The 26,531-nt window shown below is 41.2% G+C and overlaps 1 protein-coding gene across 3 annotated transcripts in view; it reads right to left on the reverse strand.

Annotated features, from left to right (window-relative positions):
- The window catches only part of stab1 (stabilin 1), a 327,280-nt gene that overhangs the window by 207,215 nt on the left and 93,534 nt on the right, over positions 1-26,531 (reverse strand). For all 3 annotated transcript variants that reach the window (XM_030133489.1, XM_030133487.1, XM_030133488.1), the window contains 6 exons: positions 15,078-15,215; positions 14,925-14,996; positions 11,624-11,737; positions 10,062-10,115; positions 9,901-9,981; positions 5,328-5,486 (listed from right to left, as the gene is read on the reverse strand). In XM_030133489.1, coding sequence (XP_029989349.1) covers positions 5,328-5,486; positions 9,901-9,981; positions 10,062-10,115; positions 11,624-11,737; positions 14,925-14,996; positions 15,078-15,215 — 618 coding nt within the window. The remainder of the gene's footprint in view (positions 1-5,327; positions 5,487-9,900; positions 9,982-10,061; positions 10,116-11,623; positions 11,738-14,924; positions 14,997-15,077; positions 15,216-26,531) is intronic.

Below are 26,531 nucleotides of genomic sequence, written 5' to 3' on the forward strand. Positions count from 1 at the left end.
AACTGCAATAAAATTATGAGAGGTTAGTACTTTTTCTGGAATTTTTTTTTAAATTTTCTTATTTAAGGCATTTGTTTTAAATTGATATAAAGACATAATGAATGCACCTCAAAACAGACACAAATTTCCCTAGTAGGGCATAATAAAGTTAATCAATCAATCAATCAATCAATCAATCAACACTTGCCTTCCCAATCTCTTCCAGGATGTGCTTCAGTTTGGTTCCAATCACTCCACCTTGTTTCCTGAATAACTTGATCATTTTGTCTGTGTGAATATCCAGCTGGGAGAGGAATCTGGACCGGAGCAGCATGGTGGTTATCTTCTTAAATTTGGCATTTGTCTGAAAGCACACAGATAAAGCATTAACACTCAAAACTGCAAAAAATGTCAATGCAAATTCAAGGAGACAAAACTGTAGCAGTTACATGCATCGTTGATATTTTTTAATTTGAAGAAACATGCCAAAGTATCACAAACCTCACTCATGTGAAAGAATGCTGGCCATCTTGCCTACTTGTGGTTGATTTCGAACAAGCTTTACAGTGCCACATACTGCAAGAAAAAAAAAAAAAACAAAACAGAAAAATGACAATGAGTGTGATCAGTGTGTGTGTCAATGTTTGGGTGAGTGTCAAGTCATAGGGTACATGTGAGTGAAGTGAAGTAAGCACAATTTATGTTGTGAAGTTTAAGTAAAACATATGTAGATTACACTACTCACCCCTACTACAGAGCCTTGGCATAAACCCCTGCACTGGCTGATACCGGCAGGAAAGGCAGCAGTCTGGAGTACACAGAAGAGTCAGCAATTATGAATTCACATGCAAACTTCAGAACAAATATGATTCTTAACCATGTGTTAATTGGCTCACAGATAAATGTTTAAGGTTACTGGGTTAACAGAATCATAATGTTTTTAATATTATGTTATGTTAACAGAGATAATGGGATAACTGTTTAACCTTCGTCCCACATGAGGACAAATTTGTCCTTCTTCAATTTTATTTTTTAGATTTCTTCGCACTGGTTATAAATTTTATTGCCATAAAATTTCTCTCTCTATGCGTAAAAGTCGTGTGTAATGACAGCTTCTCGCTGGTGAAACACAATTAACTGCACCTCTTCTTTCACGTGTCTTTTTGACAGGTGAAACCTATATGAAAAATAATATAAATAAATATACAATGTCGGGCTTTTCCATGCTCAGCAGCCTCGGTGACCGGAGAGAAAGAAACACAATATAAACAGCCGAGAGGTTGGACATTTCTCGCAATTTTTCTGAGATCTGATGATATGTCTCTCCATTCAAGAAAATATCATTAATAATACAGATGTATGGCTCAAGTGAGCGGGTAGGATGGGGCGCTGAGAAGCTCACAGCCGGAGCCTCGAGCCACCTTCGCCGCCGTGCCCTTCAACTCCGACCCGGAGCCGGTCGCGACGCACCAAGGCGAGCCAAGCACCGCGCTTCCAAAGGAGGAGAGAGGAGGGCAGCGTTAGCATTAGCCTGCAACCATGAACACCTCCACCCCGCTGCCCAGGGCAGCGGGCGGCAAGGTGCTGGCAATAGCAAAATGTGGTGGAAAAATTTACTTTTTATATTTATACTCTTTATATTTTATACTGTTAGTACATCTTCTTTTAATGCTGAGTCATTATTCATTATGTGTGATGTTTACCACTCTGTAACACCCCCAACCCAGGAACGGAGTTCTTGCCTTGAGTTAAAACCCAAACACCTAAATGTCTGAATGTGTAGATAGAGGATGGCGCCTGCACTCCAGATTGGATCCAAGCAAGGTTAGAGTGGAGAGGTCATCATGACCTCTTCACGGACCAGAGAAGGAGTAGTATGGGGTGGTACGATGTACGTAAGGAATGACATCATAGTTTGAGGGGGTTGGATTTGGTTCTATATAATCTTTAGTTTTCTCTTGTTTAATCAAACTTCACTTACAGAGTTTCTCTGTGATTGACTTCTCAATAAATGCATTTATTTATTTTAACTCTAACTTTCTCTCCTCCTCTTTGTGTGTGGGTTATCAGTTGAACATTTCCATAACAATAGGTAGCGTTAGCTCGTGGTAGCTAACACCAGCATTAGCTTTGACTTGCTTGATGATAATAGCAGATTAAAAAGCTCTGTTCCGTGAATACAACAATTTTGAAGTGATATCTCCCACTTAACGTTAATTTGTTAGAGTAAATTAAATTTACCTTATGCAGGTGACTCCACAGTGCAGGTGCTTGCAGCATCAGTGGTAAAATGGCTGATTCCAAAATATCCCATCGAGGAATGTTTCTCAGCAGACGAGTTTCATGCTGCCCAAATTAAGGGGCAGAGGCAAAACATAACTATTTCATTTGGTATCAACATGATTTAGATATGTTGATGTAACACCGCTAAAAATTAAGTGCGATCTTCAAGGTTGGCATATGTTTCAAAGGGAAGCATAAATTGTTCATGTTATTTATACCAGCTTAATATTTGTAAATTGAACAACCCCACTTCTCCCCTTTTTTCAGTGTATAGACTGACTGGACATAGACTGAACATAGATTGACTGGACAGAGGCTGTGTGCTGCCCCACTTGAAATGGTGCACTGTCCCTTTAAAGAATGTGGGGAGTTGCTGCTCAGTTAATTAGCTGCTGTTCTTCAGTTTTGTTGAGTCAGTGTCTCTGACGTGTACTGTTTTAAGTTGCTGCTGATTACTACCTTTTACTTTCATTCTTGTTTTGGAACTTGGACAAAGATATGTCTGTAAGTCACTTAAATTCAAGTACGTTTATATAATGTCCGCATAGTGTGCCTGTAGTCAACTTAAAAAGAGTATTTCATCGAATAAATGCTACAGCTAAAATGCTAATGCTTGTTCTTACTTGAACTATGCTAAGTCCCATGTTAGTGTGTTATCCTTTGGATTACTGATTGTGTATTGTGTGTGAGGACAATTCAGTTATACTATACATTTTCTTTATCTTTGTATTTCAGTATCACAGGTTAAAGTTCATGCTGTAAAAGTGAAAGCCTTCATAAATATCCAAAAAACGTTCTTCTGACATCATTCTAGTAGGGCAGAATAGGCTGACTAAACATAGATTGACTGGACATTGACTGACTGGACATAGATTGACAGGATATGGACTAACTAAAAATAGCCTGACTGGACATAGATTGACTGGTTATAGACTGACTGGACATTGACTGACTGGATATAGACTGACTGGACATAGATTGAAAGGATTTGGACAGACTAAACATAGAATGACTGGACATAGATTGACTAGATATAGGTTGACTGAACATAGATTGACTAGATGTAGACTGATGAGATGTAGACTGACTGGATATAGACTGACTGGACATAGACTGAGCATACATTGACTGGACATAGACTGACTGAATAGATTGACTTGACATAGACTGACTGGACATAGACTGACTGGATATAGACAGACTGAATATAGGTTGACTGGATATAGATTAACTAGATTTAGACTGACTGAACATAGATTGACAAGATATAGACTGACTGAACATAGATTGACTAGATGTAGACCGACTGGATAGAGACTGACTGGGCATAGACTGACTACATATAGGCTGACTGGATATTGACTGACTGGATGTAGACTGACTGGACATAGACTGACTGGATATAGGCTGACTAGACATAGATTGACTGGATATAGACTGATTGGACATAGATTGACTGGACATAGACCGACTGGATATGGCTGACTGGACAGACACTAACTGAACATAGATTGAATAGATGTAGACTGACTGGATGTAAACTGACTGGACATGGACTGACTAGATATAGGCTGACTGGACATAGACTGACTGGATATGGATTGACTGGACGTAAACTGACTGGATATAGGCTGATCACACATAGACTGACTGGATATAGACTGACTGGATATAGAGGGTTAGAGTTAGGGTTGGATATAGACTAGCTGGATATGGACTGACTGGACATAGGCTGACTGGATATTGACAGGATATAGACTGATTGGACATAGATTGACTGGACATAGACTGACTGGATATAGACTTAATGAATATAGACTGACTAAATATAGATTGGCTAATTATAGACTGACTTAACATAGGTTGACTAGATGTAGACTGACAAGATGTAGACTGACTGGACATAGACTGAACATAAATTGCCTGGACATAGACTGACTGAATAGACTGACTGAACATAGATTGACTGGACATAGGCTGACTGGATATAGACTGATTGGACATAGATTGACTGGATATAGACTGACTGAACATACATTGACTAGATGTAGACTGACTGGATATTGACTGACTGGATGTAGACTGACTGGACATAAACTGACTGGATATAGGCTGATCACACATAGACTGACTGGACATAGACTGACTGGATATAGAGGATTAGAGTTAGGGTTGGATGTAGACTGGCTGGATATGGACTGACTGGACATTGACTGACTGGATGTAAACTGAGTGGATGTAGACTGAACAAAAATTGACTAGATGTAGACTCACTGGATATAGGCTGACTGGACATAGACTGACTGGATGTAAACTGAGTGGATGTAGACTGACTGAACAAAAATTGACTAGATGTAGACTCACTGGATATAGGCTGACTGGACATAGACTGACTGGATGTAGACCGACTAGAAATAGACTGACTGGATGTAGACTGACTAGAAATAGACTGACTGGATGTGGACTGACTGGAAATAGACTGACTGGATATAGGCTGACCACACATAGACTGATTGGATGTAGGCTGACTGGACATAGACTGACTGGATATAGAGGGTTAGAGTAAGGGTTGGATATAGACTGGCTGGATGTAGACTTACTGAACATATACATGTACATCACATTTACATGTCACTTAATAAACTGAGTTACTACATTAGTCTGACTAAAACTGGACTTTAAAAGTGCATGTAAATGTGGTATGATATGATATGATATCATATCATATCATATTATATCATATCATATAGGATATGACATGGGTTTAGAGGGACTGTGGGGACAGTTAAGACCATCTCACAAAATGTCTGTTGTAAAAGGGACCTGCCCTATTTTTCTCACATGGACCACATAAAGCCTGTTAAAATCACACACTAATTTGCTGGAAATTTAATTTTGGTACAAGAGGACATTTAGATCAAGTACACACAGGTAGAGTTTAAGTAGGGTTATGATGCACTCTAGCGTACATACAACCAAATTTACAACCTTGGCCTAGTGCAGGACTCTGACTTGTCTTACTTCGCAGCTTCCTATTGCACTCTTGATAATTAATTAATACTTACCAGAGTAATCTTGTTCTCGATGACATCACAGCGGTGAGGCAGGATGGGTAAAATGGAGGGTGGATACAGTAACCCATCAATCATATGGATGATCCCATTAGATGCCACAATACTGGTGCTCGTTAAGTGGACCTCTTTTTCACCGAGCAGAATCTGACCCTATTTACACGTACCAGGGCATGATTAGACTTAGTGATCTATTACCCAACAAACAGTTACATTAGACCACAAGTTGTCATCAAATAAGTAGTCTAGTCAAAAAAGTTACAATGCACTGTATACTGCCTATCATTTTAACAACACATTAATTTTTGCATTATATTCTTTTCTTTATTTATACAATTACCAAAAATACAAAAATCACATTTCTGTCTTTGTTCTCCTCTCTTTCTAGTGCAAAATAAAACTTTGCAGATGACTTATGGTAGAGAACTACCTTGACATACCATAACATACAGAACATACCATGAACTAAATGGGCAGCAGCTTTGCCTGACACTCCTGTAGTCAGTATGACAATTACACACTCCCTAAAACCTTGGGGCATCTGTGGCATTATATATATATATATACTAGGCCTGTAACGGTACACGTACCAAACCGAACCGTTTCGGTATGCATCTGTTCGGTTCGGTACACAGCTGTACCAGAACGGCACAGTATGATGAGAAAAAGAAAAAGGAATGAAAGACATCGTTTGATGCGGAACTTTAAATACGCGCAAGTTTCACACGGACATATTGAAGGAGCACACATTGACCCAAAATATGAAATAGCAGTTGATATAAGGTTAAAAAAAAACAACAAATATGATGTGAACCTGGAAGGAAGAGACTGAAGACCCTCCACCATCATTACAGTCCAGTTTGGATCAGTTCAGGTTCAGGTGAAAGACAACAATGAGGAAAGAGACGTTAATAAGACGGACGTTGTCTGGCCCCTGTGAACTACAGTAGTTCTAACACACTTACACTAGCTCTGTCTGTCTGTCTGTGTGTCTGTCTGTCTGTCTATCACGCACGCTGTATAATAGAGGAATAAATAGAACGTTGAAAGTATGTAACATTTCACTTTCGTTTCACGACAGCATTCGTTACGTTACTTATGGACCACACCCCCAGGTATATAACTGTGCACCCCCCCTACCCCCCGGCTCCGACAAAAAAAAGAAAAATCCCCCGTGCACACAGGCACACATAAGTACACACAGTGTCCTAAACAGTTTGTTCTCTGTCCTAAAATAAATAATTTGGTTCATTGTGTTGTCAATGTTTCTCTTCATTTTGTTTAAACAGAATACCAGTTTACCCTCTTGTTAATGTTACACTTCATGTGGAATTTTTTTGTTATTTTTATGCAGAATGTGAGCTGACAGAACTGTGATTAGATATTTCTTGTTTCTTTGAAACTACCTTTCAGGGAAAAGTGCAATACTAATGTTTAAAATAAATTTAGTAATATTAATAATCTATTTTATTTTCTATTTGATTTGTAGCAGCAGAATTATATTATTCCTGTTTTTCTATATTCTATTGTCTCCAAAAATTGGGGGGAAAATGTTAAAAATGTATAAATGCATTAATAGACATTTTGAGGGGTTTTCTTTCTTCCTGTACCGAACCGAAAAAAACTTAACCGTGGCTTTGAAAACCGAAAACGTACCGAACCAAAAATGTTGTGTACCGTTACAGGCCTAATATTTATTTATTTATTTATCTATTTATTTATTCATTTATTTATATAATCTTCTTCTCTCCCACCTGGGCAGTGTCTCCTTCAGACTCAGTCCTCTACCAGAGGCCTGGGAACCTGAAGGTTCTGCGCAGGATCTTAGCTTGTTCCTAGGATTGTGCTCTTTTGGACAGAGATCTCTGATATTGTTCCTGGTATCTGCTGGAGCCATCCTCTCAGCTTGGGGGTCACTGCCCCTAGCGCCCCGATCACTACTGGTGTCACTGTTGCCTTCACACTCCACATTTTCTCTATCTCCTCTTTCAGCCTTTGGTATTTCTCGAGCTTCTCATGCTCCTTCTTTCTGATGCTGCTATCACTTGGGATTGCTACATCTATCACTACCACTGTCTTCTGATGTTTATCCACCACTACTATGTCAGGCTGATTGGCCATCACCATCTTGTTGGTCTGGATCTGGAAGTCCCACAGGATCTTGGCGTGTTTGTTCTCTATCACCTTCGGGGGTGTCTCCCATCTGGACCCTGGGACCACCAGTCCATACTCAGCACAGATGTTCCTGTACACTATGCCTGCTACCTGGTTATGCCGCTCCATGTATGCCTTGCCTGCCAGCATCTTACACCCTGCTATGATGTGCTGGACTGTCTCAGGGGCTTCTCTACACACCCTACACCTGGGGTCTTGCCTGGTGTGGTAGACCTACACCAGGGGTCTTGTCTGGTGTGGTAGACCCCGGCCTCTATTGCTCTTGTGTTCAGGGCCTGTTCTTGTGCAGCCCTGAGTAGTGCCTCTGTGCTGTCTTTCAGTCAAGCCTTTTCCAGCCAATGATATATTTTTTTTGATATCAGCCAGCTCTTCAATTTGCTGGTGGTACATGCCATGCCGGGGCTTGTCCTCCCAATGATAGCCCCTCTGGCTCCTCCTCCTTACTCAGCTTTTGTTGTCTGAGGCATTCACTCAGCAGTTGGTCATTAGGGGCCATTTTCTTGATGTATTTCTGGAGGCTTGTTGTTTCCTTCTGAACAGTAGCTCTGATAATTACTAGTCCTCAGCCCCCCTCCTTTCGCTTTGTGTACAGTCTCAGGATGCTGGACTTGGGGTGGTACTTTCCATGCACGGTAAGGAGCTTCCTTGTCTTGATATCAGTGGCTAGTATCTCTTCCAGTGGCCAGGGTATTATGTGAGTGGGGTATTTGATTACTAGCAGGACATAGGTGTTAGTGGCTTGGATCTTATTTTTTGCCATTCAGCTGACTTTTCAGGACCTGCCTTACCCTCTGTAGGTATCTAGCTGTGGCTAACCTCTGAGCTGCCTCCTCATAATTGCTGTTTGCCTGCTGAATCCCCAGGTATTTGTAACTGTCATGCATATCTGCAATGTCCCCTTCAGGTAGCTCAACCCTTTCAGTTGTGATCACCTTTCCTCGTCTAGATACCATCTGCCCACATTTATCTTGTCCAAATGGCATCACAATTTCTTTGCTGTAGATCCGAGTGAGGTGGATCAGGGAGTCTATGTCATGCTCATTCTTGGCATACAGTTTGATGCCATCCATGTAGAGAAGGTGGCTGATGGTTATTCCACTTTGGAACCAGTACTCAAAGCCACTCTTTGTGATGATCTGGCTGAGGGGGTTTAGGCCTATGCAGAACAGCAGGGGGGGCAGAGCGTCTCTTTGGTATATGCTGCATTTGATGCTCTCCTGTCAACTGGTTTTGAGTTGGCTTCCAGAGTCATCTTCCATTGCCTCATCAAGTTCTGGATGAACTCTCTTAGTGTCCTGTTGATGTCATACAGCTTGAGGCACTCCAGTATCCATGTGTGTGGCATTTAGAGGCTTTCTTATAGTCAATCCAGGTGGTGCACAGGTTGGTGTTCCTCGTTTTACAGTCAATTGCCCTGTCAACCAGTAGCTGGTGCTTGACTCCCTGGTGTTGCTGCCTATTCCTTTCTGTGCTGTGCTCATGTATTGCTCCATGTGCCTACTCATCTTAGTCACTAGGATGCCTGATAAGAGCTTGGAAGCATGGATGTTGTGCTGAGGCAGGTTATAGGCCGGTAATTGGATGGTATTGTTCCCTTCTGGAGGTCCTTCATTATGAGGACTGTCTGGTTCATCTGTCCTCCTAAGCGTTCATGGAGTGAATCAGGTCAGGCCCTGGTGCTGTCCAGCTCTTCATTTTGGACACTCTTGTTTGGATATCAGCTAGGGTGATGACTACTGGGTCTTGTTCTGGGAGTTGGCTGTGCTCTGTCTGTAAGTCTATCAGTCATTGGGCATTGTTATGTGTTACCTCTTTCTCCCAGATACTCTTCCAGGATTATTATTATTAATTTATTAATGATTTATTCTGCTTGCCTCTACTTCTCTTGTATACCTCTTTAGGCAGGTACCTAGGGCTGTGAACCTTTGCTTCGAAGTTTCCAGTGCCTCAACTGTGGACAGTTTGTTACATTTCTTGGGCAATTCTTTCTTTAGATTCACACCTCTGCTTAGTTCTGTTACAAGGCTGACTTCTCTCTGTGGCAACATGGTTTTTCCTTCTAACTGTATTTTCCATGGGACAGTTCAGTCCTGCCACCTACTGATGCTGTTCATAGCCGAGCATCTCTAGTGTGTGTGTGTGTGTGTGTGTGTGTGTGTGTGTGTGTGTGTGTGTGTGTGTGTGTGTAAAATTTATGGTGTGAACAAAAATAAGAGAAATAGGTCTACTGTGTACACAGAAAGTTTTTCAGCCCATCAAAAAAAGAGCAAAAACAAAAGCATTGTGTTTATATTTTCATGTACAGTATTTAAATCTTTAAATACTTTATACATTTAAGTATTTATTGTTTTTAAAGTTTACTGTAAAATAAGAAGGAATAAGACAAACTTACATCATCCGACACATTGATGGTAATGAACTGATTGGCCATTGTATGAATTTGAGGAAGAATCGCCAATTCATCCACTGTGAGCTACACACACAAAACATATGTTCAATAAAATGGTTATTTCTGATAAATACATTGATGTGTATGTTGGCATGAATTCTCACCACAGCCTGAGAGAAAACATGATGTCTGAGGAGCTCCTGAAGTTTATGTTTGGCCTGAAAAAGTGCAGATTGTCAATTAGTTTGTTCATAGAGCTTTGATTTGTTTCAGACATAACCTCATCACTATTTAAGTTATCTAATTCTCCATTCAGTGTAGCCCCGCTTACGCTGCCGACTTGTGTTTGTTTTAGTTAACTTTGCTAAAACATGCACAAATGTTTGCTGAGGAAGATTTAAGGGTATGTGCTGTAGTTTACTCTTTAACTCCGCCAAGGCAGTGATGTCATTACACACATCTGTTTGTTCAGTTTTGTGTTGCGTTGCTGCTTTGATCGGTTCATTTTGTGGGCCGTTTGGATCCAAAATAACACCTCACTGATCCAACACAGACAGAACTCTATGGGTTTAAGAACCCTTCATGGCCTCAGTTCCTTATGGGTTCAGAACTGAGGCCATACTCTAAATACTGCATTCACATAAATGGGTTCAGATTTTTAGGTGGGCCTTTACTTGTTAAAAATGCTAAAAAAAAAAATTAAAAAATAAAAAAAATAAAATAAAAAAATCCAACTAACCCTCCTTTCATTTGGATTGAGCTCATCCTGTCATAGAGAACATTCAACACAGTTTCAGGGTCAAAGACCTTGGTTCCCAAATGAATCTATTACAGAAGAACCACAGAGTTTTACTACGTTTATCTGCTACTGAGATTGGCAGCAAACATGCCCTGTTCAGTTTCATTGATAGGTTTGTGTAATATAGCACATTGTTGTAGTTGGCTATAAAATTACTTTGTTATGCAGTGTTTGATGAAGTTTACTGTAACACACTCAAACTCATTGAACTAATGCTTAGCATTAGCCCACCTCTGATACCCCTGGCTCCAGTAGTTCTGCCACTTTTTTATGGTCACTCCTGCAAACGACTGACTTCAAACAGCAGTTCAGACACTGATGGGTGATGGCACTGTGACTCTGTGGTATAAATATATACAAGCTACAGCTGCTGTTGTCAGAATTCATCTGTGAATGGACTGGAGTCAGAGTCGGGGAAAAAAAATTTTAAACTTTAATAAAAGTAGTAACATGTAGTCTGATTTTGTTTGATCTGTGTGACTGTTCCCAATGATTATTGCATTATTGCAAATGAGGAGGATATAACACATCAATCAGAACAGAAATGTTTCATGTAACCATAGCTGTCTGGGACTCATCGCATCACCATGACTTACACTCAGTTATTTGGTATGTAATGAGTTTGCATGAATGATAAAATGTGAGGGTAGAAACACTACACTGTTGATGCCCCTCTGCCCCACCCCCACCCCCAACCCGGGTGTGTGCTGTTATTTTTTAATGTTGGTATTAAAAATGTAGGAAAATTAAAACCAAAGCTTCTAAGCAACTGAAGCCTGAGCTGTGAATCTCAGGATTTAGAGATTTAAATGCTGAAAATGTTTAATCCCAAACATCATCAGACCAGTATCATACGTCTGTACCCACATATGCTGTATAAATGACTATCACAGTGGTAGTGGTGCATAATTGTCCTTTGGTTCTTACGTCATTCAGCATGTACAGAATGCTGCCATCTCTGGCTGCATCCACTGCCTGGTTAGTGGGAATGAAGATGGTCAGTGGTCCCGGACCCCGCAGAGGGGGGGGCGACCCACAGTTCTGCAAAAACAGACATTTAGGTTAGAGTTCCAAAGATGCTCTGTTCTTATTACCTTTGCTAATAATATTTCAACAAAGCTCCTATTTTCCAACATCAACACTTGCAGAATACATACATTCAATGTTCTTAAATGCATTCAGCTTAGTGTCTAGTGTCTAAGGGCATTTTCACACAGCATTCTCGAATCCGTACCGTACTTGGATACATTCACACCTTCCCTGCAGATGTTGTGTTCACACACATATACCATGGCCCATGCCTGAGTACAAATGGGTGTTACAGGGCTGAAACAGTAGGTGGTGGTGTGGAAGGCATTCTGTTGCTATAGAACAAACGCGGAAGTCAGAAGAAGACAAACCCTTACCTATCTGTTAGCCTGTTTGAGGCAAAGAGAAGCAGAGGGACCTTCATTATCCCTGATATATCACCGAGCGGTTCGGTTGATAAAGCGAGCCTGTGCCATGTGGATCCGTTGCTTTTTCAGGAGACAACAGGAGCGTTGTCAATGCTCTTGTGGTGATTAACCTATTTCCACTGTCGGAGTGGTGATTAGGTCACTTCCGGACTCGGGCACGGATCACATTCACAGGGCAACGTGCTGGAGTCCGGGCAGTCCATACCCAGGACTACCTTCTCATTTGGACTCAGGCATGATATTCGAGCATGGAATGGTTGCATTCACATTGATAAAATTCAGATAAAACTCAGATACAGACTTGAGTATGCTGTGTGAAAACACCCAAACACATGTAGGGTTACTTCTGAACTAGTCCATGGGCCAATAGGGGTCACTGTGCACCCCCCCATAACAATACTAGACCATGATTTTTATTCCCTTGGACCTTCCTGAAGAAGAAAATATGATGCCAACTTCAAAATTTTGGGATGGACTACCCATCAGCAGACATTTTCAAAATGGCCGCCAACGCGACTCGAAAAATCCTGTTCGGGCTCATAACTTTGCAAATATGACAGATAGAGACGTGATTTTGGTGTCTATATCTATGTTTTTGAGTACCAGCAATCCAATAAACCACATTATAACAACCTATGACCATCTCTTCAACTTTAGAATTGAAAAATATCAGTTTCAGACAATAATTTTGAGTGGTGCCTCAAAAATTGATTCCCTGTTTCATGTTTTTTTTTCAGTGATTCACCTGCGCATTATCAATTGAAGAACAGTATTTTCTCAAATTCTATTTTGCCATAAAAATGTACTTACATCTTCTTTTTTCTTTTAAGGTGTCCATTCTGAATGAAAATGGCGCACAAGAAACGTAAGAGGGATGTGAGTGTCACCGACACTGGTCACGAATCTGAACTCTGCATCATTCATTACACGGACACGTCATCATTAGCTTTCACAGCATTGACAGAGGAGAGGCTGGCAAAGCTGAAAGAAATAAAACAGCAAAGACTTTCTGAGCCTGTAGATTCTGTTCATCGGATGACCCATATCTGTTCGCAAATTCCAGATACAGTTGGGGAGCACCAGGGATATCATCGCGAATGCTACAAGCGGTTCACATCAAATTTGAGAAGACTTTCGTCCTCGTCAACCTCTTCATCGGTAACTGAAACCAATACTGGTCCTCCATCAAGGTGCCCCTCTAGTGAAAGCGAGAGATTCATCTTAATCCAGACTGCATTTTCTGCAACAAAGTTGGCAGGAATAACATCAAAAAAGGAGGCGCCTGGACAACTGAACCGACATCTAGATTCGAATATGCTGGAGGTGACACTGTTCTCAAAATTGCAGAAGACCGGAAAGATTTTGAGATGCTTTGAAGGATCAAAGGCTCTTCCATCATGGCCTGGTGAGACGTAGCTTGCGGGTTGCTGCTACGCCATGATGAAGGGTCTCTAATATACATAGCTCTGCAACTTCTATGGTATTGAGCCTCACACGCGTAAAGGTCATAGCCTTTGATCCTTCGAAACATCTCAAAATCTTTCCGGTCTTCTGCAATTTTGAGAACAGTGTCACCTCCAGCATATTCGAATCTAGATGTCGGTTCAATTGTCCAGGCGCCTCCTTTTTTGATGTTATTCCTGCCAACTTTGTTGCAGAAAATGCAGTCTGGATTAAGATGAATCTCTCGCTTTCATTAGAGGGGCACCTTGATGGAGGACCAGTATTGGTTTCAGTTACCGATGAAGAGGTTGACGAGGACGAAAGTCTTCTCAAATTTGATGTGAACCGCTTGTAGCATTCGCGATGATATCCCTGGTGCTCCCCAACTGTATCTGGAATTTGCGAACAGATATGGGTCATCCGATGAACAGAATCTACAGGCTCAGAAAGTCTTTGCTGTTTTATTTCTTTCAGCTTTGCCAGCCTCTCCTCTGTCAATGCTGTGAAAGCTAATGATGACGTGTCCGTGTAATGAATGATGCAGAGTTCAGATTCGTGACCAGTGTCGGTGACACTCACGTCCCTCTTACGTTTCTTGTGCGCCATTTTCATTCAGAATGGACACCTTAAAAGAAAAAAGAAGATGTAAGTACATTTTTATGGCAAAATAGAATTTGAGAAAATACTGTTCTTCAATTGATAATGCGCAGGTGAATCACTGAAAAAAAAACATGAAACAGGGAATCAATTCTTGAGGCACCACTCAAAATTATTGTCTGAAACTGATATTTTTCAATTCTAAAGTTGAAGAGATGGTCATAGGTTGTTATAATGTGGTTTATTGGATTGCTGGTACTCAAAAACATAGGTATAGACACCAAAATCACGTCTCTATCTGTCATATTTGCAAAAGTTATGAGCCCGAACAGGATTTTTCGAGTCGCGTCAGCGGCCATTTGAAAATGTCTGCTGATGGGTAGTCCATCCCAAAATTTTGAAGTTGGCATCATATTTTCTTCTTCAGGAAGGTCCAAGGGAATAAAAAATCATGGTCTAGTACTGTTATGGGGGGGGGGGGGGGGTGCACAGTGACCCCTATTGGCCCATGGACTAAACTGTTTCACATTAATGTTGTGTATGTATGCATGTAACAATGTGAAAGAATGTGACATTCATACTATATTGTTACTAGAGAACCTGTCAATTGCTATAGCTGTCCTTCTCCATATCAGATAAATGGTTTTGATAGGCCCAGTCCAATAAAGGCTGAACAGAACAAAACAGAGCCGGATAATCAAATGGATCATGAGCTCATATCAGTTACTCACATCAACCAGAGACAAAAAGCGGTTAAATTTTCCATCCATCCTCAGAATCTCTCCAATGGTCTTATCAGCAAACTGGAAAAAGGACAATCAAAAAGACCAGAAAAGTCAATAGTCCCAGGATTCGATATTTGGTGAATTGACGCTTCATCTCACCTGTTCATCAAGAAGGGGCCTTTTGAGAACTGTGTTTATGATTGGCCGGTCAATGATGTGAATCACCCCATTGGCTGCTGGCAAGTTCTCCTGGATGACTGTGTACGGACGACTGGGGTTGTCCATCAGGATGAACCTCTGCAACAAGCAGTTACAGACATGACAGGATGAACCTTTGCAACAACCAATCACAGACAGATACGACAGGATGAACCTCAGCAACAACCAATCACAGACAGATACAGCAGGATGAAGATCTACAACAACCAACCAATCAGACAGACAGACAGACATGCCAGGATGAACCTCTGCAACAACCATTCACATCACAAAGAATAGCTTTAGGTAGTGCAACTCTGCATAAAAGAAGAAAATAGATAATATGAATAAACTGAACCACAATGCAATGCCGGGCCTGAAGGAAGGAACAAGGGGAAGGAGAAGAAAAGGGGAGGAGAGAAGGAGAGAGTGAAGGGGGGAGAAAAAAGAAGACCAAGATGGTGAAGACCTTCATAGGAGAATATCAACAATACCAACAGTAACAACCATGGTGACTATTATAATGGTATTAATAACTAGAACAAGAACTGAGTAAACTAGGCAGAGAGAAAAAAAATGAATAAATTACAATGAAATAAAGTAAATAAGACCTATTAAATGAGAGATTTAAGAAAGGAAAACATGAACAAAATATCATGAACGACAGCACAAATAATACTAGCAACAAATCCACACAACAGCAGTTTTTCACATTGACCTCCTGTAAGCAAGTGACTGTATCAGTGTAGGGCAGGGAAATTTTTTCATATGCGATATACTAAGAGACCATATTGTTTATATCAAGATAAATTATTTTGGGTTTAAATTATACAACTTGTGCTGCTCCACCCAACTCCCCTATATTACTCCTCTCCTTGTCTGCGTCTCACTTGGCTCTATTGTATCCCACCTCTCTCCATATCAGTTTACAACCAACCCTGCCCCCTTCCCCTCACAACTCCGATGTGAACATGGCCACGAACACAAGTGAGGGAGAAACTAACGAGGAACTGGTTTGCAAGAGAAAGAATAATGGTTCGCTCATTTGGAGATGGTTCAGTTTCCAGTCAACAGATGTGCAGCAGAAAAATGTGTACTGCAGGGAATGCTGAAAATGTATTCCTACAAAAGGTTTGAGTATGACCAATCTGTTTCACCGTTTCCAACAGCAGCATGAAGTGAAGTATGAAGAGAGTGTTAGCCTGTGTGCTGCAACCCAGACTGTGGAGTCAGTCCAGGCTCCAGCACCGAAACAACCCACGTTACAGAACTCAGTCACTCGTTGCATCCCTTATTAGAGAAATAGTGACAAGTGGTGCAACATAACTAAGGCTGTATCATACCATGTTGCTAAAGATATGGTCTCTACTTCAATTGTGGAGCAGATTAGATTAGAGCATGGAGATTTCCTTTTTTTGTTCAGTCTGTTTACATGCTTGCTTATTTACACAAAACACTAAATAGCACTGTACACTGGAGCACTTTGGCTAAGAAATAACTGTCTACCTCAGTGGAGAACAGCTTTATTAAGAGCAAGGTGGTTTGTAATTTTTGTCTCAGTATTGTTTACCTTTTGCACAGCCATGTGCATTTTGTTATGTTGTAAAAGATCATTATTTTCCGCATATTTTGTCGTGAAACAATTTCATTTCATTTATACTTACTTATTTTTATTTTATATTATTTATTTAACCTATTTTATGTACCTGTTGATATTGTACTGCTTTTCATCAATAAAAAGGCACCTGTGAATTTGACCTAGAACTGTCGTTTTGGTATTACTTTATGGAAAAATAATATATCGAGACATGTACATCATGTATAACCATTGTGCAAAAAAATGTCGAGATATGATTTTTGGTTCATATCACCCAGCACTACCCACTAAACATTGGGCGTCGGATAGATGTGCGGATCATGTCTATATTTGGTCAGTCAGTCCATAACCAATTCTGGGCATCTATTTGATGTCCAAACTAGGTCCACTATTTGGACGTCCAACCATTACCCAACTTGGATGTCATATTAACATTCAACATTTGACCTTTGAACTGGGTACATTTTTGGATGCCAATTTGATGCCTAGGACAGGTGCAGGACACGTGACTAACAAATGTGGTCCATGTAACGTTTAATTAGATTATATTTTTCAATTTCAAAATTGCCTGATATTTGTCTTTTTGTTTGTCAAGTAAATACGAAAGAAAGATTTATTAATAAATAGTAATTTTAAAAATTTTGTCAATTGGCTGGTGGAAACACAAAGAACTGGTGCTAAGTCACGCACCGAACCAGCCCTGGAACCAGTTTGGTGGAAAAGGGGTATTAGCACCAGTTCTTTGTGTTTCCACCGCCCAAGCAGCAGCCAAACCGGTTCCAAAGTGGTTTCAAACAGGTTCCAGGTAAGCACCAACTTTGAGCTTGGCTAAGTCGGGGCCAGATTTGGAGATTTAGATTTAATGAAGGACTACAGGGACCAGAAAAGACAGCTTGGATGCAGCAGCCAGCCGAAAAGAACCTTGCATTTGGACCTGCTGGACTCGATTTTAGGGGACTGGTGAATTTGACTACCGGTGCACTGATCTCAGCCACAGCAGACATGGACTGGCAGCTTTGGATTGTGAACAAGTTTGTTGTTCAAACAGCGGTAAACGATACTGGTAAGCTTTGTTTCTTCAACGCATGGTTAATGGCTCACAAAAAGTAAACTTTAGAGATTAAAGTGAGCTACAAACGTTACAGACGTTAAAACGGTAGCTACTGGTATGTTAAAGGTGGGGTCCGAGATCTTAGAAAAACGGTTCGAGCAAGCTACATTTTGAAAAGACTCAATTCAAAAGTCCAAACCCCTTTCTTCAAGACATCCCTCCAAAGCCACACCTCCAGAGTACTGGCAATGCTTGTTCCCAAGGGTTCACGAGTGCTGCACAGCAACAATTCTCCGGCTGAGGCTCCAGCTCCATCCCTGTCCCTGGCCCCGGCTCCGGCTCCGACCCTGGCTGAGGCTCCAGCTACAATCCCGGCCACAGCTCCAGCTCCGGCTGAGGCTCCAGCTATGATCCCAGCCACAGCTCCAGCCCAAAACCCGGCTGAGGCTCTGGCTCCGGCTCCGTCCCCCAGCTTCGTCCCTGTACGGCCTCGGCTCGGGCTCCGACGCCAAGTACAGCCCCGGCTCCAGCTCCAACCACAGCTGAGGCTCTGGCTTGCAGATGCATGCATATCTCATTCAGTCTCCTCCAACACCCCTGCTCTTACAGAACAGCCCCAGTTCACACCTATCTGACTAACATTACATTTCCTAGAGATTTATGTTAGTGACTAAACAGTTTGCCAGTGAATTTTGCATCCTAATATAACTAATATAGCCAAGCTCTGGCTCTGGCTTTGCTTCCTGTACAAGCGCTTCAAGCCTCTGAGAATGCACAATTCATGCTCGAAGAGGGGTACACGCAGAAGGGGGAGGGGGAGAGAGAAATGGCAGTTGAGTTTGATAGACATATCACCGTTCAATCATTTCGAGTGGGTGCTCAAAATGACTGGATGGTGTTTTTTCAGTCCTGTCCGTTCCACAGCTGACTAAATTTTTTATTTTTGTGTTAAAGCATTTAATTAATTAGTTGTAATTGGGGTGTGAAGGGGATTTTAAGCAATACAGACCTGATCAAAATCTTAAGACCCGTTGAAAAATAGCTACAATTTACCTTTTGCACATTTGGATCTTAATGAGGTTTTAAGTAGAGCTACAATATACAAAAGCAAGAAGGGGGAGTGAGACAAAAAGCACTTTGAAAAAGTAATTTATTGAAAACAACAAGTAAACTGAAATAGGCTGTTTATCAGCTGATCAAAAGTTTAAGACCATCGCTCAAAAAATTACAAAAAACTCTCCAAACTAGAACAAAAAATTTTCTCAGTAGGACTCAGTAATGAGTAGCTCCACCGTTCTTGTTAATCACTTCAAAAATTTGTTTGGGCATGCTTGATGTGAGTGTTTCCAGGAGGCTGGTGGGAACATTGCTCCAAGTGGTGAAGATGGCTTCACGAAGGGCATCAACTGTCTGGAACTGATGGCCATTTTTATAAACTTCCCTTGCCATCCATCCCCAAATGTTCTCTATGGGATTTAAATCAGGGGAACATGCGGGATGGTCCAAAAGAGTGATGTTATTCTCCCTGAAGAAGTCCTTCGTCAAGCGAGCATTGTGAACTGCAGCGTTGTCCTGTTTTTAAACCCAGCTGTTACCACACAGACAAGGGCCCTCAGTCATGAGGGATGCCCGCTGCAACATCTGCACGTAACCAGCCGCTGTTTGACGACCCTGCACCACCTGAAGCTCCAGTGTTCCACTGAATGAAAAAGCACCCCAGATCATGATGGACCCCCCTCCACTGTGCCGGGTAGAAACATCTCAGGTGGGATCTCCTTGTCATGCCAGTAACGTTGGAAGCCATCTGGACCGTCAAGGTTCAATTTTTTCTCATCAGAGAATAAAACTTTTTTCCACCTTTCAATGTCCCATGTTTGATGCTCCCTGGCAAAGTCTAAACGGGCAGTTTTGTGGCGTTGTGGGAGACGAGGTCTTTGAATTTGTTTTTTGTTTTTGAAACCCTTTTCCCGCAGATGCCGTCTGATGGTTATTGCGCTGCAGTCGGCACCAGTAAGGGCCTTAATTTGGGTCGAGGACCACCCTGTGTCTTGACGGACAGTCAATCGGATCCTCCGGCTCAGCGCAGGTGTAATTTTTTTGGGTCTACCACTTGACTTTTTTGTTCCATAATGCTCAGGTTCTGTCAAAAAATTTAGAATGACTGTCTTACTGTGTCCAACCTCAGCAGCAATGGCACACTGCGAGAGGCCTTGCTTATGCAGCTCGACGATCTGACCACGATCAAGAAGAGAAAGCTTCTTAGCTTTAGCCATCAGGAGGGCATGACCGTGTGAATGCCTGACAGAAAATGAGAATTTTGAACAGATTTTGGCTTTTATAGCCTGCGGTCTTAAACTTTTGATCAGCTGATAAACAGCCTATTTCAGTTTACTTGTTTTCAATAAATTACTTTTTCAAAGTGCTTTTTGTCTCACTCCCCCTTGTTGCTTTTGTATATTGTAGCTCTACTTAAAACCTCATTAAGATCCAAATGTGCAAAAGGTAAATTCTAGCTATTTTTCAACTGGTCTTAAGATTTTGATCAGGTCTGTATAGTAAAAAATGCTCCAGGAAAAAATCTCGGACCCCACCTTTAACAACAAGCTAACAATAACATTTCTGTGTTGTTTTTTCCGAAATGCTGTTTCCTCAGGGTTGATAAAAGGCAGAACTGGACCGAGTAGTTAACCAAACCGTATTACAGTAGACAGGGTTACTGTCCACATCAGTGGAGGCTGCTTGTCTTTCAGACAGGGGGAGCTCATTGTCAGTTTACATAAAAAAAAATTTAAAAAAATTGTCAAGTTATTTAAACATACATTCGGCCCTCTGTTCCTTTTTAAGAAAATGGTCAGTGATCTTATCATACCAAGTAGGCGTCTTTTCCAGGGACTGGACCAGTGTCCTCTCTGCTTAGATTGCCTTGGCCCAGTGTGTTGTGAGTGTCAGACTTCAGTCTTTTTAAACAGATGCTCCTTTCACTGAGACCTAGCCGACAGTTTGACTGATTTAACTATCTACAAAACGATATTAAACTCGAACAAGAAATTATTAAATTATGGAACTGAAACAAGAAAACGCTGAAATTATGTCAAATTGAAACAAGGAAGTACAATGAGTGTTTTATTTACAGTGCAAGAAATGAACGAGTAATTTCGTAGTGGTTTCTCTCTTGATTTCCCAGTAGAATGTGTGACGGTATTAAACTGAACTGTGTCAGTGAAGGAGGAGATCTCAAAATAGCTGTCAATCAAACGGGGTTCAGCCTTTCGACTGATCCTCCAATCAGCACGTGGGATTCTGGCGTCCAACCCGGCCGAGCTCCGCCCACAGCTCCATTCACCCCCAGAGACGTCCGGCGTCCGGGGGCGGGACAACATCGTGGCATTTATCCAATTACCGTCCAGTTTTCAGGCAATGAAACAAACTGTTCCACTCAGTCCCATTGAAGCCCAGAGACGGCCACAGTCTACAGACAAATGCACTGAGCAGAGATGGAGGAGAAAACAGCGCAATGGGAATGTATGAGAAGTGAACAACATCGCGTCCGTTGATTTGTGATAAAGCTGATTCTGAACGAACTGGTCTGGGAGATGAACGTGTTCTAACACATTTGTGGTCAATGAAATGTCAACACAACCGTACATATTTAACCATTTCATTTTCGTAATTTTAGGGGAAGCCGGGCTTCCCTTGCAGTCTATGAGAAATCGCCACTGGTCCACATTATGGAGAACATGCCCAGTTAAAGCACATTTCTTTGTTTTTTTCTTGACCGAGTTGTTGTCTGTGGATGAGGAGGCAGATTCACAGAAAAAAGCACCTGGATTTTACTTCTCTTTTTTAAAGTTTTTAAAGCATTTTTTTATTTGAGCTTTTTTTTTTTTTACTTCAGTGTGAATAAATCAATTTGAAATGCATAAAGTTAATTTTGTCCGTGTTTTCGTATGCCTCACATAAATTTAGGTAACGATACTGCTCGGTCCCCAGTCAGACCCAGCCCATAAACTCTAATGCTTCTAGAACCCATGGGGTTCCACGGGTCAATGCGCTAGTTATTATTATTATTATTATTATTGAGTGCATTATTATTATTATTATTATTATTATTATTATTATGACAGGCACAGGGGACTATTGTTCATCATTAGAGGCTCGGGCATCAACATGAGCCACCTATTGTTCTTCCACACGTTTATTATTATTAGGGGCTAGCAATGGGGGAGAGTGGCTCGTGGCTGTTCTTCCACTCATTTCTTCTCTATTATGAATCCTCTTCCAGGACAAAATTTCGCTAACTCACCTTAGGGCTTTGTCAAAACCCCTGCAAATTATACATCAAAACATGCAGGTTCATTGGGAATAGTGTGCTATTATTTTTATTAGAGATTTGCAAATTTTTTGCAGGGTTATTCGTTAAAAACTGCAAAAAAATAAAATAAAATCCCATAGGAAATGAGTAAGGAGAAGAAAAAGTCAGCCAGAAAAGTCCACTTTTTCAGACTTCACCATACTTTGACCTACAAACTTAATTTAACTTTAAAATGCAGGCAATTTTGTCCTCTCCACAGGAGATTACAATACATTTGGTATGAGGATGAGGTTTACAGTTTTCAATAGGTGAGTCTTAAAAACCCTGAGTTGAGTGAAAATTGTCAAAATCTCCTCTGTTAGAGCGCATGATGTCATAACGCTAGAGTGGAGGGGCAGCGAAATTCACCTGAAAATTTTCTGAATAACTCACCCTCCAGGCCAAACGATACATATGAGGAAAATGATCTTTTCCAAAAATGGAGCCATGGTTCCTGGGATTCAAATGAACCCAAGTATGAAGACCTAGCTCTTTTTAAAGTGAAATGGCAGGCAGCAGTGTGGGCAGAATCCCTTCTTCTCTCCTACAGGAGCCAATATTTTTTACCCTGGTGAACTGACTGTTTTAACACTGCTGTAACTTGGTCGATTCTCACAGTACAGGCAAAAAAAATACTTTTGTGTGTTCCCCAGGTCTGTCTGCCACTCACAATCATTTTAGTTTTCATCTATCATTTACGGTTTTCTCATAATTAACAGCTGTTCCAGAGCCCCTCAGAGGCAGAAATCAGCTTCTTTGTGTCTGTGTCTAATGTTCCAGGCCATTTTTTGAGCCTGTAAGTCATGACTTCAAACTACGACTCACAACTTTGTAACATTCCAGGCAAGTCACGCCAAACTGCCTGAGCGCAAGGAATTGTGGTAGCTAGATGTAAACAAACCAGCATGGTGGACTGTACGTTATGCTCATTTACAGTCAGTTCTATCACCAAAGATGCTTGCTCTTTGCTTATTTGAGGGAAAAAGAGGAGTAAAAACAGTGGATAAGGCAAGAGAAGCTGTTAAACCTTTTATGTTACGTTATTTGGATGTTTGGATACGTATTTGGTATTAATTTATTCTTGCATTCAATGGACTGAAAACTAGCCAACGCTAGAGTAGCTGCTGATTATGCAGAACATTTGCAGATAAATAATGTCAGAGCAATAGCTTGTTTTAATACACAATTTGCATAAACACCACATCCATAGGGGCTACCTGTCATGTCTGCTCCCAGACTGTGTCTGTCTTTTCTGTTTCTCTGTCATTCCTGTTTTATTTTGTTAAGTTTCCCTCTTGTGTCATGTCTGGTGTCTTTACTTCCCCTCCTTGATTGTTTCACCTGCTCCTGATTACCTGACTCCTCCCTGATTATCTCCACCTGTGTCCAATTGTCTTCCCGCCCTCTTGTGTATTTAAACCCTGTGTTTTCCCCTGTTCCTTTGCCAGTTTGTGTTCTACCTTTGTGTGCTCACTTACCAGCGTTTTTGGATACCTGTCAGTCTGTCTGCCCGTTCTTGACCCGTTTTTGCCTTCCGACCACCGATTCTGCCTGTTCCTCGTCTGCCTGCTCGTCTGGTTCTGACCTGGTTCGTACTTCGACTTCTGATTCTGCCTATTCCCTGACTACCTCAGCCTCCAACGTGTTACCTTGTGTTTCGACCCTCGCCTGGACCCTGACCGTGAGTAGCCTTTCCCTCATGTCCCGTTGCCTCCTGAATTGCCCTCCTGTGTATGACCTGGTTTGTTTTTTGACTATCCTCTGTTTTGCCCTAGTCGGGGTGTTGACGGGAATCCTCCGGCTCGGCCGTGCTGACCATCCATATTCTCCACTCACAGCCCGGACGAAGAGTCCAGTATCACACGCCTTCATAGACGTGTTAACAATTTTGTGCTGTGTTTTTACTACTGTGATTGTGTTTAATAAACACTCTCAATTGGTCATCTGTGTTCTGGTCTTGCATTTGGGTTCAGCCTTTGTACTAGTCCCATTACACTACCATTGCTACGTGACATCAGAACTCAGAACTGGGAGTACATCCATCTAAGATGAGTTCACAGGTGGGAAGTCACAGGTTTGAATGCCATTCCAGTGCATTTTCACCAGTAGAAGGTTGTAAAAACACGAGTTACGGGTTGCCTGGAATGCAGCATAAGAAAAAAAAGGCGGACAAAATATGGACCTACTTCCAGGTTCTGGAGGGGCTGGTAGTTCCTACATTGAGTGTAACACCATTTGGAATACATTAATTTCTATTGCAGCTGATCTAGTAATTCCAGCGCTAAGTTAATAAGATATCGTCATCTTTCAAATTATCAAGTGTATTTCCTGTATTAGCGCACATTTATGATGTAAATTCTGTTTTCTTTGATATGTGTCAGCATTTGTATAAACTTTTATCTTAAAGGTTCCGTACAGACTTTCTGCGTGATCTTAAAAAGTCTCATTTTTATATATATGCCTGATTGTAGTCCGCAATTTAAAATGAGATTATCAGCACCAAAACAGGTTATTTCCAAATGCTATTTCCAGCTTCCCTGGTCAGGTCGGACAAGACTGGACTGATTTACGGTACACTTATGTCACTATGACAACACTACACCAACTGGCAGAGTTTAGTAGTGAGACATAAGCTTAATGAGTAAGGAGTAAGATCTGTCCTTTTCCTAAAGAAAGGGATTTCTTGGATTTATTTTGTTGTAATGGTGGACACTGGAACTGGAGCTGGACTGGCAGAAAGAAAAAAAGTTAAACAGGAGAGTGAAAGAGCACAGACTAAAACACCGGTAAACCTCTGCGTTGAACCAATGGATAGAACTAAGGGAGTTAAAAGGAATGAAAACAGACCCAGAGTTGTCCCTCTTCCTTCTACACAGGTATAGAATGCTTCTGTTCTTCATACATATGCATTGGAAAATTGTATTTGACTATAATGGCTGTTGGTAGCTCAGTCAAACACTTAGTAAACACTTCTGTGTAAGGTGTAAGGTGAGACTGAGATGGTTCTGTATGGAGTTTAATGTTCATGCCGGGATCTGGATACTAAACTGTCCTTCAGGAACAAGACAGTTATAAAAGTAGAATACCGTGAATGCAGAAGGCTGAAGCAGCTAGCACTGAACTGCTAATGCAGAATGATGAAGATGTTGAATAACTGAAGTCATTTATGAAAATGCTTGAATACTTTGTGGAAAAGCTAGAGCAAATGTATATCATTGGGACATGTCTTATGCCGCGTTTCCACTACGTGGAACCAGCTCGACTAGGCTCGGCTCGGCTTGATTCGGTATTCCTGGAGACCGTTTCCATTACAGGATACTACTGACTTTACAGTACCTGGACGTCATAATGATGCGGCGCGTTATTTCTGTGTCGTCTGCTCAGAGAGTTGCTGAAAACTCGCTCGTTGCGTGTTGTCTCGTCTGAATTTTTACGTCGGCCACAAAAGACTGAATCTCCTCGACCATGGTGTAGTTTTGGGATGTTATCATGTGGATTAATGTACTGCTATTATACTGTAAACTTCCGCATCTGTTTTTTGTAAAATGGCGGGTCACAGAGAAAACTGTCTGACCAATCAGTGGTCTGCAGTGTTATACGTCACGGTTTAATATCGCATGGAACCCCAGCGGAGGTGATATCAAAAACCAGTACCAGGCACCAGATTCCAGGTCCTTTTTCATAATGGAAATGCAAAAAGGCCAAGCCGAGTCAAGTCGAGTCGAGTCCGTACCACGCAGTGGAAACACAGCATTAGAACATCAGTCTGTGAGTAACACTTGGGAGCTCCGGAGTAAAAGAGACATAGAAGCAGGTTTTGGCAACGTATGTCAAAAAAGAAAAAAAAAGTTGAGTTACAATAAAATTTAAAAATAAATACATCTAAATAAAAAATACAGTAAAAATTAATAAAGCTCAAAAACTTCACACAAATCCTCCATATGAACTGAATGACCTCACCTGGGCTCACATACACATGGAGCTATTCAATTAGAGCAGGACTGACTGAGACTGTGGGAGGTTTCTCATCTGAATATAGGTCTACATAAAGTCTTTGGTGACGTCAGTTGCCAAACACTGCTACACAGATTCCCCATATGAAGTGAACGGGAGCTATGTTTTGCTTTTACATCACACCTAGCCACAAGTCCACTAACCTGGCAAGAGGCAAGCACACAAAGTCTAGCTATTATTTATTATTATTATTATTATTATTATTATTATTATTATTATTATTATTATTATTATTATTATTATTATTGAGTGTTGTATCCTGTACATGATGGTTTACACCTGCCAATGCCTTTTATTTCTATATGACTGTGTTGGCTGTACCAGGGACCTTTTAGGTTTACTAATGCTTTACTGAAGGCTCTGCCTTAAAACTCATTGAATGTTATCATCTATCAACAGTAT

This window comes from Sphaeramia orbicularis, chromosome 5 (genome assembly GCF_902148855.1).
Source record: "Sphaeramia orbicularis chromosome 5, fSphaOr1.1, whole genome shotgun sequence".
Lineage (NCBI taxonomy): Eukaryota > Metazoa > Chordata > Actinopteri > Kurtiformes > Apogonidae > Sphaeramia > Sphaeramia orbicularis.